At 41.3% G+C, this 16520-nt stretch overlaps 1 protein-coding gene across 1 annotated transcript; it reads left to right on the top strand.

The window, feature by feature from the left end:
• Positions 1 to 6569: 6569 nt before the first annotated feature.
• LOC145407537 (protein O-glucosyltransferase 2-like) lies at positions 6570 to 13949 on the top strand. Its single transcript, XM_080278459.1, has 10 exons — positions 6570 to 6745; positions 7625 to 7747; positions 8314 to 8402; positions 8908 to 9119; positions 10318 to 10458; positions 10695 to 10801; positions 11517 to 11754; positions 12234 to 12413; positions 13046 to 13165; positions 13821 to 13949. Exons 1-10 carry the CDS (start codon positions 6570 to 6572, stop codon positions 13947 to 13949), a joined length of 1515 nt encoding a protein of 504 aa, XP_080134585.1.
• The last annotated feature ends 2571 nt before the right edge of the window (positions 13950 to 16520 follow it).

Below are 16520 nucleotides of genomic sequence, written 5' to 3'. Positions count from 1 at the left end.
CTGTGGGCCAAACCTGAGGCGGTGCTATAGTAAGAGGCAGAATAAATCGCTTACGAAGAGGTGTTAGGGAGCTTCCTTAAGATTTCTCCAGTTCCATCACAAGAACTGGGTGCCACAGAAAAGGACGGCAATGTGTAACAGGTAAAATAAATAGCTTAGGAAGAGGTGTTAGGGAGCTTCCTTAAGATTGGTCCAGTTCCGTCACATGGGAAGGAAGGAAGGAAGGACGAGAAGAAGGAAGGAAGGAAGGAAGGACGAAAGAAAGGAAGGAAGGAAGGACGAAAGAAAGGAAGGAAAGAAAGACGACAGGAAGGAAGGAAGGAAAGGAATAAAGGAAGGAAGGACGACAGGAAGGAAGGAAGGAAGGAGGGGGGAAGGAAGGAAGGAAAAGAAAGAAAGAAAAGGAAGAAAGAAAGAAAGGAAGGAAGGAAGGAAGGAAAGAAGTACCGTAAGTAAGACAGGAATGAAGGAAGGAAGGAAGGAAGGAAGGAATAAAAGAATGGATGAAAGAAAGAAAAAAAGGAAGGAAGCTTGATTTTAAAAAGACAAGAATATTATTAAAAAAAAACACACACACACACACATGACCGGAAGGAAGTAAGAATGACAACACTTCCCCAATTCTTATATCCCAGTATATATCATTTGGTAACCTTTTGTGATTCGTGTAATTATTTTATTTGTGGTTTTCATGTGCTTTGTTCTGCCGCCTACACCACGACACGGAAACGCCTACACACACACACACACACACACACACACACACACACACACACACAATCCCCACCCCCCACACAAAGCTAAACACATAAATATAATAATAAATACATGACAAGCCCGTTCGATCTACAGTACAGGTAAGACTACACTGAGTAAGTGGACGGTACACGCCTCCTACGGGAATAAACGTTCAGTAATTCATTGACCAAGTGTACAGTCACACCAAAAAGTATCGCGCAGGTAAGACACGACGATATCCGAAACGACCATTATAGCTCATGAATTTCCGGTAAGATTTAATTGTAACTGCTATATATATAAAAAACAATTCGGACTTGAAAATGTCATAAACAACCCATATATTGCATCCTTGAGAGAGCAAGTTCATCAGCATGGGGGGAAAAAAATCGATGTTCAGTTCCCAGCAGCCATCGTCCAAATCTCAAATTGCCTTCCGTCGTGTACATCCATACGTTTTGGTGTGGGTGTAAATACGAGGCCACACAGTACCGCCTTTTGTGTCCTCTGTGACCTTCATCCCTCGACATTTCCGTGGGGTCAATATTTTTCACCTTTTTTCATAGCTACCCCAAAATTATAAAAAAAAATGTATAAAAACAAATATAATAAAAATAATATAAAAAATAAAAAACTAAAAAATACAATAAAATCTATAAAAATAAAATGAAATAAATTAAAATAAAAATAACGATTATTAAAAAATAAAATCTCTCTCTCTCTCTCTCTCTCTCTCTCTCTCTCTCTCTCTCTCTCTATCTATCTACCCGCCTATCTATTTATCCACCCCTTCATCAATCTATCTACCTATTTACCTATCCGTCCATCCATCTACCTATCTGTCCATCCATCCTTCCATCTACCTGTCTATCTCTCCATCCATCTACCTGTCTATCTATCCATCCATCCATCTACCTGTCTATCTATCCATCCATCCATCTACCTATCTATCTCTTCATCCATCTACCTGTCTATCTATCCATCCATCCATCTATATCTATCCATCCATCCTTCCATCTAATCTTCCTGCGTATTCATCCATCTATTCCACATCGCGAATCCAAATATATATACGACACAAAATTCAAATCTCCCGCCAATTCCTGCGTCCTCTACCGGGTCATGAACGAAATGCTGAAAAAATACAGTAAATATATCTTGCACGCTCGCGCCAGTGAGTTCGGGAAAAAAAAATGAGACGGAACACAATACCTCGAACTTTGCACACTGAAAAATGGCTAAAATATTTGTTCAGGGGACGGGCAAGGGTGTGTGTGTGCGTGTGTGTGTGTGCGTGTGAGAGAGAGAGAGAGAGAGTAATAATATAGTAGGGTAAAACAATATATGCAAGAAAACAAAGCAATAGACCAACATGGTGAAACACACGCACAATAGCACTTGATATTTCAAAAGCATCTGACAGAGTATGGCACCAGGCCTTATTGTCTAAGATGTCACACTATGGCCTTGCATCACTGGTTCCTCTAATTTCTTCTGACCTTCATAATGGAAAAATACGGGTCATGGTAGGTGGAATTTATTCCCAATTTCATTCCATAAATGCTGGCGTACCTCAGGGATCAGTTTTGGCGCCAACCCTCTTTCTCATTCATATAAATGACCTCCTATCTGTCACTCACAACCCAATACACTCTTATGCTGATGACTCGACCCTTCACAGTTCTTTCACATTTAGTACCTCCTTGGCACAATCTGATATCATAAATTCCCAAATAAACACAGCAATTTCTCTGAATCAGGACCTTTCCAAAATTAATCAATGGGGACAAACAAATCTGGTCTCATTTAACGATCAGAAAACTAAATACATTAATTTCTCCAACAGAATGAATCTATCAGACTCCCACATATTTTTCAACGATGTCAGTATTCCCATATCCACTACAGTTGATATCCTAGGTGTCACACTAAACACCAACCTAAACTGGACAGCTTATGTTAAATCCCTTGGTAAAAGTGCTTCTAAAAAAACTGGGACTTCTATACAGAGTTCGTGAGTTCTTCACTGACGATCAGTTGGCCACAATGCACAAAAGTCATGTGTGTTCTCAGATCGAATACTGTTCGCCACTGTGGAGTGGATGTGGAGCGGTTGCACTGAGGCAATTGGACAGAATTCGAAATAAAGTCATTAGATTAATCAATAATCCTGCCATTACGCAGGACCTTCCTCCATTACCAGTACGTAGAGATGCTTCATCTTTAGCATTATTTTATCGATATGTTTACCGCAAGGAACGACGACAAATGAAAGCAAAAAAAAAAAATAAAAAAAATAAGAACACTAAAACAAGAAATGAAAGAAATAATAAAATCAAGAACAAGCACAAATAATTTCTCTCCACAATTCGTTATCCTTTCAACCTTCAGCTATTTCGAAATCCATGACGAAAATGTAGACAAAAGAAACGCGACGTGTGTGTGTGTGTGTGTGTGTGTGTGTGTGAGAGAGAGAGAGAGAGAGAGAGAGAGTAGGTACAAGTCTTAAACATCACGAGAATCTGTCAAGCAAAATCTTTCGATCATAAAGAAATACATAACAGAAATAATGACATAACAGAATATTAAAAGAATCTCTCTCTCTCTCTCTCTCTCTCTCTCTCTCTCTCTCTCTCTCTCTCCCATATCTTTATCTGTCTGTCTGTCTGTCTTCCTGTCTATCACGTTCCCCTCACTATCACAGTTATTATATTTCCCTTTTCTCTGACACACACACACACACACACACACACACACACACACACACACACACACTTCTGGGAGACTTGCACAGGCTGTCACCATCACATAGTGTAAAATGCGCTGCCACACCCACACCACACCCACACCTTACACCGCATTGCACCACACCACACCCACACCTTACACCACATCGCACCACACCACACCCACACTTTACACCGCATCGCACCACACCACACCCACACCTTACACCACATCGCACCACACCACACTACACCATACGCACATACTAATTTTTTTTCACACATCACATATTATCATCACACCACACTACAGTACTCTACACACCACACCACACCACTATACATTACACTATAGTACACAACACCACATCAAGCAACTCTGTACTCACATGACTCTCTCTCTCTCTCTCTCTCTCTCTCTCTCTCTCTTCTATCTATCCATCGATTACCAAAGCGTATCAACAGACAGCCCTGCCCACTCACCCCCTCCTCCTCCTCTCTCCAGCTGCGTCATTGTGTACCTAATGGGCTGATACGCTGAGAGAGAGAGAGAGAGAGAGAGAGAGTGAGTCCTAATTTTCACCAATACTTCCTGTGGCGCTAGTCCTTTCACCTTAACTTGGCCCTGATATTCGTCCGCTAGCAGATCAATTTCATACGGCTAATAGCACTTCTTCGTGACTAGCAGCTTATTCTTTATCTCTTACTACAGCTCATCACTCAAGACAGACGGAATTAAGCCAGGTTAAAGTGAACAGAGAATAGCCTACCTACCGTGACATTGGAGGCGTGAAAACAATACTAAGGAGAGGAAATCCAAGAGGGAGGTCATTTACACACGAGAAAACCATTGTGCTATGTCCGTAGTAAATAATTAACTCTTGTCATGTGTGTACAACGTTTCTCGATGTCTTAGAACGTAACGTAGCTTAGTAACTCCCGTCTAAGACCTCACTCAGCCGTAAAAATAATAGGCTATAGATTTGACTACTGTACACAATGACGTCCGCTAAATCTTGCTGGGTTTACAAATTATTAATGTAAACGGCTTCACATATAGAGATGCACTTCTTTTCCATATGAATGTGAGTGGAGAAAAACTTGAAGAATTAGTATATACAAAACAAATTTTATCTAAGTAACTTAAGCCGTTTACAAGCAATAAATTTTCGAAAACCTTGACGGGTGACAATACGAGTACATGAATGCTATATTGGCGCCCAAAGTTGGTATATCTCTTTTACGGTAGTTTCCACTTTTCCTGCTCTTATGATACTTTCTACAATTGAAGTCGCGCCAGGCAAAAATCATCTGAAATTACAGGTATAAGTAAGGACACCCAAAAATGGAGTGAGAGGAAGAATTAGTCAATGAACCAAATGGGGGTCTAGGCAATTAGGGTACACACGAGCAAAGACATTATAAACTCACGCATGATGACACTGACGCTCTCCTTACATGTTACGTGTATATTTTTAAATGCCAGGATCCTATAACTCACTATAATACCCTCTTTATGTTGCATGTGTATTAGTAACTCAGGCTCCTATGAGTCAGCCGAATTTAAATGTCTGCCGTCAGGTATAATCCACTGTTTATGTATTTTTTTTTTTATCGAAAGCCTTTCATTTCCATATACCAATTACACAAGACAGGCTTTACTTTTTATTCTTATTCCTTAACTACTTAAATTTGGATCAAAACAGAAAAATATAACGTAAGAAAGAGGCGCTCTTGATAGAAGTGAAATTAAAACGCAGTCAGGCCACCCCGCCCTTCACTTTACCCTCCAGCCATTGACGTAGCAGGAAAGGTTGCAATAATAGTTTCCTGACCTAACCACTGCCCTCGCTCTCTCTCTCTCTCTCTCTCTCTCTCATGCATGAAATCTATTTTCCTGTTACTGGACGATTCGTAATACTTGTAATAGTTCTTAATGTTTTCCTTCCCTCCCCCCCCCTCTCTCTCTCTCTCATGCATGAAATCTATTTTCCCGTTAATGGACGATTTGTGATACCTGTAATAGTTCTTACTGCTATCCTCTCTCTCTCTCTCTCTCTCTCAACCACAACTAATTACACAATCAAAACACCTGCAGCAGGCTGCATTGTTTTCCACATGTACAGTATATTTCCTGAGAGAGAGAGAGAGAGAGAGAGAGAGAGAGAGAGAGAGAGAGAGAGAGAGAGAGAGAGAGAGAGAGAGAGAGATAATTTTCCCACATGCATACTTCCTGATTTCCTGAGAGAGAGAGAGAGAGAGAGAGAGAGAGAGAGAGAGGAGGGGGGGATTAGATTATACCTTGGTCTTCTTTTCTCTGATTCATGTTCTCAACATCACAAGCCCTTCCCCTAAGAATATGCTTTACGATGATGATGACAATGATGATGAGTATACACTATGCTCCTTTTATCTTTTCTGTCCTCAGAAGGGGGAATTAAATTATATCCATTCAAATATACTTCTTAAAAATAAAATAAGTAAATAAAGACTCTGGACATGTGATTTCAACGCCCCAGATCCAAGTGACGGCTACGCATAGGTCTGGTCCCCCAAGAGGTGACTGTAGGCTTCTGTATCACGTAATGCCAGCAAGGGATGCAAGCTGGTCATCTACCCTTGATCTACTGGCCTACCGTTGCCTAGCCTTGGCCACCTTACAACTCCAAGGGGATAAAATAGGATTAAAGTAGGTTTATCCGTTTCCTGATCGTACATTCCATCGTCTATTGGCTTATCTACATTTTGACGCTTAAATCTGGAAGGGGTAGCCACAAACTAATCGCCTCCCTATCACCCTACCTTCTGTCATCAGGCTGCACACTGCAACTCGCACCCCCCGTCTCGTAATCATAATTATATACCTCTAGAACTCATTCCTCCGTAGCATCCTCGCTCTCCCCTCCTCCTCCGCCTCTCTAGCCCACTCACAAAGTCTTTCCTATCCTGTTTCTCATTCTCAAACTTATCCAAACCATCTCAATGTACATCTCATTATCCTCGCCAGCACATTCCACAGTCCTGCCTCAAAATGGTCAAAGAAAACCGTGACATTGACATTACGAGCGTCAGCGAATCCCGTGTGGAGGAGTGTCACAAGAGAAGATGAAGTTTATAGCTCTATTTTACTTTTTCTGCTTATACTCGGCCACGGATGGAGGCAAGAAGTTCAAGGTGGATTTGAAGAAGACCAAGGTGTTCGGACCCGGCCTGGAACCGGATAAATTCGTGTATCCGGCCCGGTATTTCTTCATTGAGCTGTACGATACCAAAGGAAACAGGTTGGTGGTGGAATGCTGCCGAAGTTTTGACAAAGTTTCATATCGACTTGTAAAATAACAACTGCTTGATGCTAATAGATATATATGCAAGAAATTAGCGGGATATGAAGGTGTACTGACTTTAAGAACTGTTGATATAATTATTGGTCATGCTGAATATGATTTTGCAAGCATCATCAGTAAGTACCCCCAGTCGTTCCCGTGCATTTAGATGATGACCCGCGTATTTTTAGCTCACTATTTCCATACGATTTATTTTCAGCCAATGAGTGAGTTTAGAAGTGAAGGATTTGGCTGTTGCTTCCACTAACTACTACTGTGTCAGCATGAAGATATACTGTACTTAATCTTTCGAAGGACAATAATATTGAAGTAATAAAAATCGTCTGGTAATAGCCACATTAAAATATTTGTGTGAGGCCCTTCCGTCTAAGGAGTTAAGTGTCTCCATGGCTGTGAAAAGATTATTTAAGCCAAAACATTTTAATACTATTAACAGTGACATGGAGCCTACACATGGTGGTACTGAGTACCTTGGGTGGAGCAGCTGCAGCATCCACCCAGGAGCCAGACCTATTTCCCTGCACCTTGCTATGGGAAGGACCCTGGCATGACCCTAGAGAGGTGCTGCCTACCACAAAGAGGTGCATGAGCTCTACATGGTTACTGTGTACCTACTGTACCTGTAGGACAGTCCCACTGAAACAGTTGCTTACCTGTGGTTGATGGGTCTGTTAGGCCTGACAGACCAGGATTAAGTAACAACAGTAGTATTGCCACAGTAAAATATCATAGGGAGAGATCAGTTGAAGCAGTCATTGTCCTGTAGTCCTATATTTTCATGTACTTGTATCTAATATCTCTTGGGTTTGTCCACAGAATCACAAAATCGGTTGGCACCAATGCATTCAAGGTTCAGATCGAGGGTGAGACAACACACGGGATGTACTGTCGTGTGTGGACACAGGTGCTGGACAGATATGATGGATCCTATATTGTCAGGTGAAGTTTTGAACAGTTTGGTTTTAGAGTACAGCTGTTTCCATACTTACGAACCTTCAAATTACAAACTTTCATAGGTACAAGCTTATTTTTGAGAAGTATAGAGTTATACTGTCAGTGATATGTAAAAAATGTACTGTATACCGTCACCGTCCTTAGAACCGTACAACGAAATATGACATCGTTATTAATTATCAAATTTACTTGAAACAGTTGATACAACAGTAGTATTTCATTTTCTACCGATCTTAACCTTTCAGTCTGATGATATTTTATTGATGTACTGTATGCTTGTTGCTTCCAAATTATTTTATTTAGTCTGGGGGGGAGATCTTTTGCTGTGATGAGGCCACTTAAGGCTGCATCTGACTCCCAGTTCAAAATACAGTATCTCTGGTGAAGTGAGTAAAAGTGTAATTAAGATGAGTAGAGTGGAGGAACACAGTATTGCACTGAGGGAGTAAATACAGACTGTTGTTATTACTGTATAAGTCAGGGATGTACACCAAAATATCAAAGAAGCATCCATCACCAATGTCCCTATTAAAATGCTGTTGCTTCCTCAGGTACCGAACCTACCAAACATGCCGCAAGACAGCCATACATGTTCTGTACGGGAGTCAGCACGTTGCAGACTCGCCCTACAAGCTTGCAGGTGTGTGGTGAGGTGTGGGTGGATTGTGCGCTAAGTTTGTAATGCTGTCTCAGTCATCAAGTCAGACTGCTGTTGTCATTTGTATCAGAGTTAAATTCATTGTACAGTATATATCATCATTTTCATCTTAACTACCTGCGGCATCCTTTATCTTAAATCTCTGACTACTAAGGTGTACCAACAGCAGAGAAAATAATAAAAAATAAAAGAAAATAGTCTAAAAATTATTCTATATATTGATACAGTAACAGCTAAGCATGTATTACTCTAACTTGGCCTAAAACAGTCACCTCTCCTTCTTGGATAAAGGGTCGTATCAAGAGAGTAACACTAGATGATGATGGTAGTCACAAAGAAGTGCTATGAGAGGGATGTCATGACACAGTTTTGTCTTATTTTGCCATTAGGCCCTGTGAAATAACCAGCAAAAGGACAAAAGTTTGGGCCAAGTTAGAGTAAAGACAGCTCAGTATCATTAACCTGAACTTTGTTGACCCCACACCAGATCCTGTGTATGCCGAGGACTGCTACTGCCCGGTTGGTGACACTGCGACCTGGGCTGACATGATGGGGTGCCCAAACTCGTACCCGCAGATCGAGAATGACCTCAAGCTCTTCCCAGAGGTTGACCTTGACCTGACGTTGAAAGAGGCGTCAGTTAGGTTTAATCAGAGTGGGTCAAGGAGCTTCTGTGACTATGTTGTGAAGGGGAATAAGGTTAGTGAGAAAGAGAGAGAGAGAGAGAGTGAGACTATATTGTGTATGTTATTTTCTTTTGTATGTATCTTTTGTAGTACGGTATGATTTTAAAAGGTCAAAAACAGAGAGGGAGATTGTTTTTTGTGTATATTATTTCTTTTGTTCACCCACGTTTTGTTGTAAAATTAAAATAGACAAACTGTGTAATGAAAAACACAGGACTGCAATTTTTGTTTCATATATATGGACTTTAATAGCAAAAAAATCTATCTATCTATCTAAAAATTGCCAGACGCCTCAATCCCGTTTGGGGTGGCCACAAACAAATCGCCTCCAAGTCGCCCTGTCCCCCGCCATTTCACTCCCCTGCTCCCAACTCACACCCCCCTCTCTCATATACCTCTCCACCCCATCTCTCCATCTCATCATCGGCCTCCCCCTCCCTCTTTCCCCCTCCACCTCACTCACATACACTCTCTTCGTCAGTCTTTGACCCTCCATCCTCTCCACATGGCCAAACCACCTCAGTGTGTTCCTCATAACGCTTCCTATCACATCCACATCAACACCACAACGCTCCTTTATATCCTCATTCGTCAGCCTGTCTCTCCATGTGACTCCACAGGCTCCTCTTAAATAACTCATTTCCACTGCTCTCACTCTTGACTTGTGTCCTTCCAACAACGTCCAAGCTTCACTTCCGTACGTTAGAGTTGGTATCACAATACTGTCATGTAGTAACTTTTTCACTTCCATGCTCACTTCCCTGTTTCTTATCACTGCTTTCAAAGAACCAGCAACCTTTCTTCCCTGCTGTACCCTTTCAAGCACTTCACCCTCCAAACCTCCATCCTTACTCATCACACTACCCAAGTACTTAAACGCACTCACAGAGCTGATGAGAACTAACAGTATCTTAATCACTTTAATAATCGGTATTTCTCTAATATATACAGACCTGATGGAAAAAAGTAAAAAGGGGTAAAGTAAAAATTGACCTGATGATAATTTACTAAACCTAAGTCACATTAATTTGTGGCCACTCATTATGGGATTAAGGCATTTGGCTATAGACAGACAGATAGACTTTAGTAAACAAATTTTCTTAGATATATATATGAACATAATAGCAAAAAATAAAAAATAAAGAAAAATATACCTGATGAGAACTTACTATAGGATACTTAATTAATCTTTACCCACACACTGTTCTCAGCTGTACCGCCAGTGCTTTGGTCAACACGTGGGATTTAAAATGTTTATGGACAACATGCTGCACTCTATGATGCGCAAGATGGTACTTCCGGATGTTGAATTCATTGTTAATCTTGGTGACTGGCCGCTGGTTAGCCCTCAGGTAAGGCTGACACTTTATACTCGCACCAAACCTTAATTTTAAACATAGGGGGAGTACAGTACACTAACTTCAGGCCCTCTGTGCTGAGAACTGGGTAACAACAGATTTTATTTATATACTGTATTTACTTATTTACTTACAGTATTTTCATCAAAAGAGGTTTCTTACAGCAGCAGCTTACGAGAATACAGTACACTGTACAAATTAGGAGTTAATGTTTTTGGTGTACATTTCAGGTGAAGCCGTTAATCCCGGTGTTCTCCTGGTGTGGTTCTGACGACACAGCCGACATAATAATGCCCACCTATGACATCACCGAGGCAACACTAGAAGCTATGGGCAGGTACACATGCAGAGCCACAGGTGTTGCCTTTACTGTCAGGGCAACACTCTGGGTTTTTCATTTTGAGATATAGTAGGCTATATGGTATATTTTTTCCAGGCTATTTTGTTTGTTTGTCCCACATAAATATGATGGTGTTGGAGAGGGTTGCCTTCACTTGGTGGCACCGATATGTGCAGCCTGGTTTTACAAACATGCTTCACCTCCCTCCCTGTCCCCAGAAAGGAGGATGATGGACTGGAAGAGAAGGACAACCTCAGCCTGAAGACCACTGGGTTCATGTCCAGATGAGCTTAGAACCACATGGAAACACTTTTGATAAAAGCAACTCCTGTGATGCAGTGATGCATTCAAGTGACCACATTGAGTGATAAACCAAATTGTTTTCTGTGACCCAAGAAACCATTTGCTACCAAATGACACCCAATACCTACTAGGTTAAGACATTCCAACTGAATGAGGCCAGCAAAATTTACGTTGGAGGGGTGGTTGAATTATATTGTTTGCATAACACCACTCAAGCGTGAGTGAGACTGGCTATCCTCACCAAAAACGTCTAGACTTAGTAGCTAGCCTAGCCCTGGTGCCCTACATGCCTGATAGGGCAGAAAGTGATTGGATGATGGATGGATGGATAATAGTAATAATAATTATCACAGCTCTAGTATTAGTAATAGAAGTGAAAATAATACTGAAGTCAATTGTCCCTCCCCAGAGTAACCCTTGATTTGCTGTCTGTCCAGTCCAACAACGACATCCCCTGGGAGGCCAAGCGACCCATGGGTTTCTGGCGAGGTAGAGACTCTAGACAGGAGCGCCTTGATTTAATCATCCTTGCCCGCCAACACCCTGGCCTCATCAATGCGTCCCTCACCAATTTCTTTTTCTTCCGTGACCAGGAGGAGAAATACGGCCCCAAGGAGCGACATGTGTCATTTTTCAAGTTCTTTGATGTGAGTTGAATGATATTATATGGTTAGTTCTTAATATGAGGTGCCTTTTTTTTATATTCTTATGTGCTGTCATTCTTCATGTTGATCAGTGCAGGTTTTTCTCATTGCACTTCATGGCAGGTGCTTGGTGCAGCTGTGATCAGAGGTGCCAGTCAGGTACAGTATCATGGCCAGATGGGTGACAGTGGCCAACCCTGAACTATGCCTGGGGAAATATGTACAGCCCCTCTTGGGCCACTACATAATCAGGCGTGGTCATTCCATCTATGAATCCTGGCTACACTCCAGGTCAGATTAACATTTGTGTCTGGCTATACATAGATAGACACAGGTTGATTCACAAAGAAGTAGCTGGATATTGGCAGGTCATGTGTCCTTAACTGTTCTCGAGTACAGTAGCCTGTAGCCTTGCCTCAGAACGGCAATAACAATGATGTTAATGGTAATATTCCCGAGTAACACATACCTCACATTTTCAGTACAAGTATCAGATCAACATAGATGGCACCGTTGCAGCGTATCGTTTCCCTTACCTACTGGGAGGCAGTGGTGTGGTGCTGAAGCAAGACTCACCATATTATGAGTTCTTCTACCGTGACCTGGAGCCCTATGTGCACTACATTCCCTTCAAGAGAGACCTATCAGATCTCATTGAAAAGGTAAATATGCTAATGCCTTCACGTGTCACTTTTTTATTTCTGTATGTTCATTTCAGGGGCCAGGGACGAGATGAAGGGATGGAGTAATAAGGTATATGAGAGAGGGGGGTGTAAGTTGGGGAGAGGGCAGTGAAATGGCAGGGGACAGGGTGACGTGGAGGTAATTTGTTTGTGGCCACCTCTTACAGGATTAAGGCATCAGGCTATAGATAGATAAATGGGTATTCTTTTTGCCCCGAACTTTGTGGAAAATTTTCCCTTTTTTAAATCAGCAGCATTTATCACTAATATCCCTGAATTCTGAACTTCACATATGCAGAATAATATACTTGAATCTAAGCATATGTGTGGATGGTTATGCCTCTGGTGGCTTGAATGGGGAATGGGTTTGCGGTCCATTTCCTTGGGTATGCTGTGGGTTAGTTCTTCCAGCATCAAGCTTTTTGTTTCCTTGCTTTATGGACCCTACCTGGAGTGGTAAAATGGACGGAGAGGAGAAGGACTGATGATGATGATGACTAAAGACAACAGCAGTGAGGAGGAGGAGGAGGAGGACTGACAAATGATAGTGACAACAACGAGGAGGAGATGATAATGGCTAATAACTACAAGGAGAAAACTTTGCCTTGCAGATAGAGTGGGCAAGATCAAATGACGATAAGGCAAAGCTAATCGGGCAGAATGGTAGGGAGTACGTGAGGGAAAACCTGATGCCAAAGGATGTGTACTGCTACCATGCTGTACTGTTCAGGGTAAGATGGTTTTCTGTTTTAATGTGTGTGTGTGTGTGTGTGTGTGTGTGTGTGTGTGTGTGTGTGTGTGTGAGAGAGAGAGTGGTTTAGCAGGTCACTATTTTGTTTTAATTCAGGGTATCTGCCATCCTCTCACTTGATGTAGTGGTACTGGACCTTCAGGTGGATGTAGATTAAGTGACAAGCCAAATGGTTTCTTGTAGCATAGGAAATAATTTACTACACTGGATAGTAACCATATAACCAAATGGATGCCTTGTGGTTTAGCGGGTTAAGGTGCTCCATCCGGATACAGTATTACCCTTGATGTAGATCGAAGTTTGTTATTATGTCGCTGATGAGTAGGTTCAGGGCAATTCTTCTAGCCTGATAAGTATTCCTGATTCTTTTCTCACAGTTAATGTACAAGTGAAGTCCAATTATATGGTCATTTTAAATTCATAGTAACCAAGGAGGTTCATTCCTGACTCACAATTAAGATACTGAATTAGATGCAACCACAACTAAGTATTACAGCTGTATGAACGGCAGAGCTCCCTGAGATAAAAACAGACTGACTTGGAGCATATGTTTCCACCTTTATTAGTAGAGTTTACTCATGAAAGCAGTAAAAATAAGCACTAGAGCTGTGGTATTACTGATCCATCTCTTTCAGGAGTGGAGTAAAAGGCTGAAGTCAGAGGTACGCGTGCGGGATGGGATGGAACACGTGCCAATCCCAGAGAACGAGAAGCGGTTTGGTGATTGCCGCTGCCACCGCCTCACACGTCATGATGAATTGTGAGACACGTGGACAACTTAGCATGAGATCAGGAAAGTGTTTTTTTTTTTTTTTTTTTTTTGAAAAAAAAAATAAAAAAAAAAAAAGTGTGAACATTGGAGTACGGTTGCAAGACGCAGACTGAAAAAGACCTGGGATGAGGTCATAGAGTGTGATCTCAGGGATAAGGGACTGAATAGGGAGGCTGCCAGAGATCAAGCAGCGTGGAGAGCCACCACTAGGTAACCAAGGCCGACGCATGAATGTTAGGGCCTTTATAAACAGTACGACACACAATAAAGACCCCACCAGGGGTACAGGTCAGTCTCCCACCCCTAGAACTCTGGCATCTCAGGATGAACAAATATTGAATTTGGCTCTCTTACTTTTTTCTTTGGGGGGAACAGTCTTGCAACCTCTTGTGCTATTAAAAAAGGAAAAAAAAAGTTCAGACTACAGTAACTAAGCTGCATGCCCCAATACTCCAAAGAGGGCATATGGTAGTGGCAGGAAAGTGAGGGATTCGATTTCTAAACCAGTTCGTCCAATATGTGAAACACTGACCAAACACGAGTCCAAAATTCATATAGAGCTTCCATGTCTCCCAGTCTGTTTGTATCTCAGTGATGTTCTTTTCACTTTCCCTCAGATCAAGGGCTGTGATGTACTTTGCACAATTTTTGTGTAGCTGTATGGGTATGTATGTCCTCTCATCGTGTCCTTGGGTGGCAAAAGAGGTCTGGATGATGATGATGGTTATGTGCCTTGCATCCCTATGTCAAGCTCCAAGTGATTTAGGGTGATATGGGATTGCATTTTCTCTTTGTTTCCTTTTTTTAATTATCTTAATATATACTGTGCCAAAATTTCTCTTCCTGCCCAGAGCTGAGATATCAAAGCCTCAAATACTGTGATAATTTTCCCTCTTTAGTGCTCTCTGTGTCTTTCCTTTTTTTACCCCGCCTTACCTCATCTCGATAAAGGTTGGGATGCAGATGATGTTGATGCTGATGATGATGGGTAAGGGTTAGGTTGATGATGATGATGATGATGGGTAAGGGTTAGGTTGATGATGGTGAATGATGACAGTAATGATTACAATGATGATGATGATGATTTTACTGTAATGAGGAGTCAAAGAATTATCGAGCATACCAGTGTGCCATAGATATGTTGATTAAGAATCTCTTTTATATAAATTTGTAGGCAGTGCAGTATATATAAAACCTCTTCAGAATCAAACAAAATGAACAAACAGTGACGATGATGATGATGATGATGATGATGAGGAGGAGGAGGAGAATAATGATGATGATAAGGAGGAGGAGGAGGAGAATAATAATGAAGATGATGTTGATGATGATGATGATGAGGAGGAGGAGGAGGAGGAAGATGAGAATAATAATGATGATGAGGAGCAGGGAGAGAATAATAATGACGATGAGGAGGAGGAGGAGAATAATGATGATGATGATGATGATGATGATGATGATGAGGAGGAGGAGGAGGAGGAGGAGGGGGAAGAGGAGGAGAATAATGGTGATGAAGAGGAGGAGGATAATGATGATGATTATGATGACGACGAGTGATGACGATGATGCTGACGTTGATGATGATGATGATGGTGATGTACATTTTATCAGGTAGCTACTGTACATGACATTTCTACTGAGTCTATTTTCATATATATTTTTAGCCAAACCTTTTATATCCAAGCTTTTACAGACTGGGAGATATACTGAAAATATAATGCCATCAAGGGTGTGTGCCAATCACCTACCCCTAAATATTTGTTGGTTAACGAAGCTCCCTAACACCTTTTCCTAAGCGATTTATTTTGCTTATTACACCTTACTGCCCTCTTCTGTGTTTGTTTATTTTGCTTATTACACCTAGTTGTTCTTTTCTGTTACTATTTATTTTGCTTATTACAACTTACTGTCCTCTTGTTACTATTTATTTTTCATATTATGCCTTACTGTCCTCTTCTGTTGCTATTATTTTTATTTTTGCTTATTACATCTTGCTGTCCACTTCTTTGTTACATAAATCCTTCCAGTATCACCATACTTTGCATTTATAATATACAAAAGGATATTAACCAGCCATATCCAAAAATAAATCGCTAAGGAAAGTGTTACGGAGATTCCTTAACCCGATGAGAATGCGAGCACTGGGTCCATGTTCTCATCGGTGAAGGAAGTTCCCTAACACCTCTTCATTAGTGATTTATTTTTGTTGTGGGTGGTTAATAGCCTTTTGTATGTTATTTATAAAGAGTATAGTGATATTAGAAGGAATTATATTACAAAAAACAGGACATTAAGGTGCAACAGACAAAAAATATCACTGAGGAAGAGGTGTTAGGGAGCTGCTTTACGTGATGATAATACCAGCCCTAAGGTATCTCCATCCTCCACCTCTAGGCCTCACACAGGGTAATACAGAGGCTGGCTGTTGCATCCGAGTGTTGCTTAGGATTCCACCCAATTCATGCTGAGATTACTAGGGTTGGTTGGTTTTACCTGATGGAAATGATCTCTCCAATCATGCGGATTTCTGACCTTTGGCTCCTTCTTCCTCGGATTAAAAATA

This window comes from Coenobita brevimanus, chromosome 73, assembly GCF_032717465.1.
Source record: "Coenobita brevimanus isolate Jiangsu-jjx chromosome 73, ASM3271746v2, whole genome shotgun sequence".
Taxonomy (NCBI): domain Eukaryota; kingdom Metazoa; phylum Arthropoda; class Malacostraca; order Decapoda; family Coenobitidae; genus Coenobita; species Coenobita brevimanus.
The sequence above is the reverse complement of the archived record's forward strand: the minus strand, read 5'-3'. Positions and strand labels throughout refer to the sequence as shown.

Excerpts from the sequence above, each read along its gene's own strand:
- LOC145407537 (XM_080278459.1), top strand. The coding sequence starts at position 6,570 with ATGAAGTTTATAGCTCTATTTTACTTTTTCTGCTTATACTCGGCCACG. Across the intron at positions 8,403-8,907 it reads CTCGCCCTACAAGCTTGCAG|ATCCTGTGTATGCCGAGGAC; the intron begins GTGTGTGGTGAG and ends ACCCCACACCAG. Across the intron at positions 11,755-12,233 it reads CATTTTTCAAGTTCTTTGAT|TACAAGTATCAGATCAACAT; the intron begins GTGAGTTGAATG and ends TCACATTTTCAG.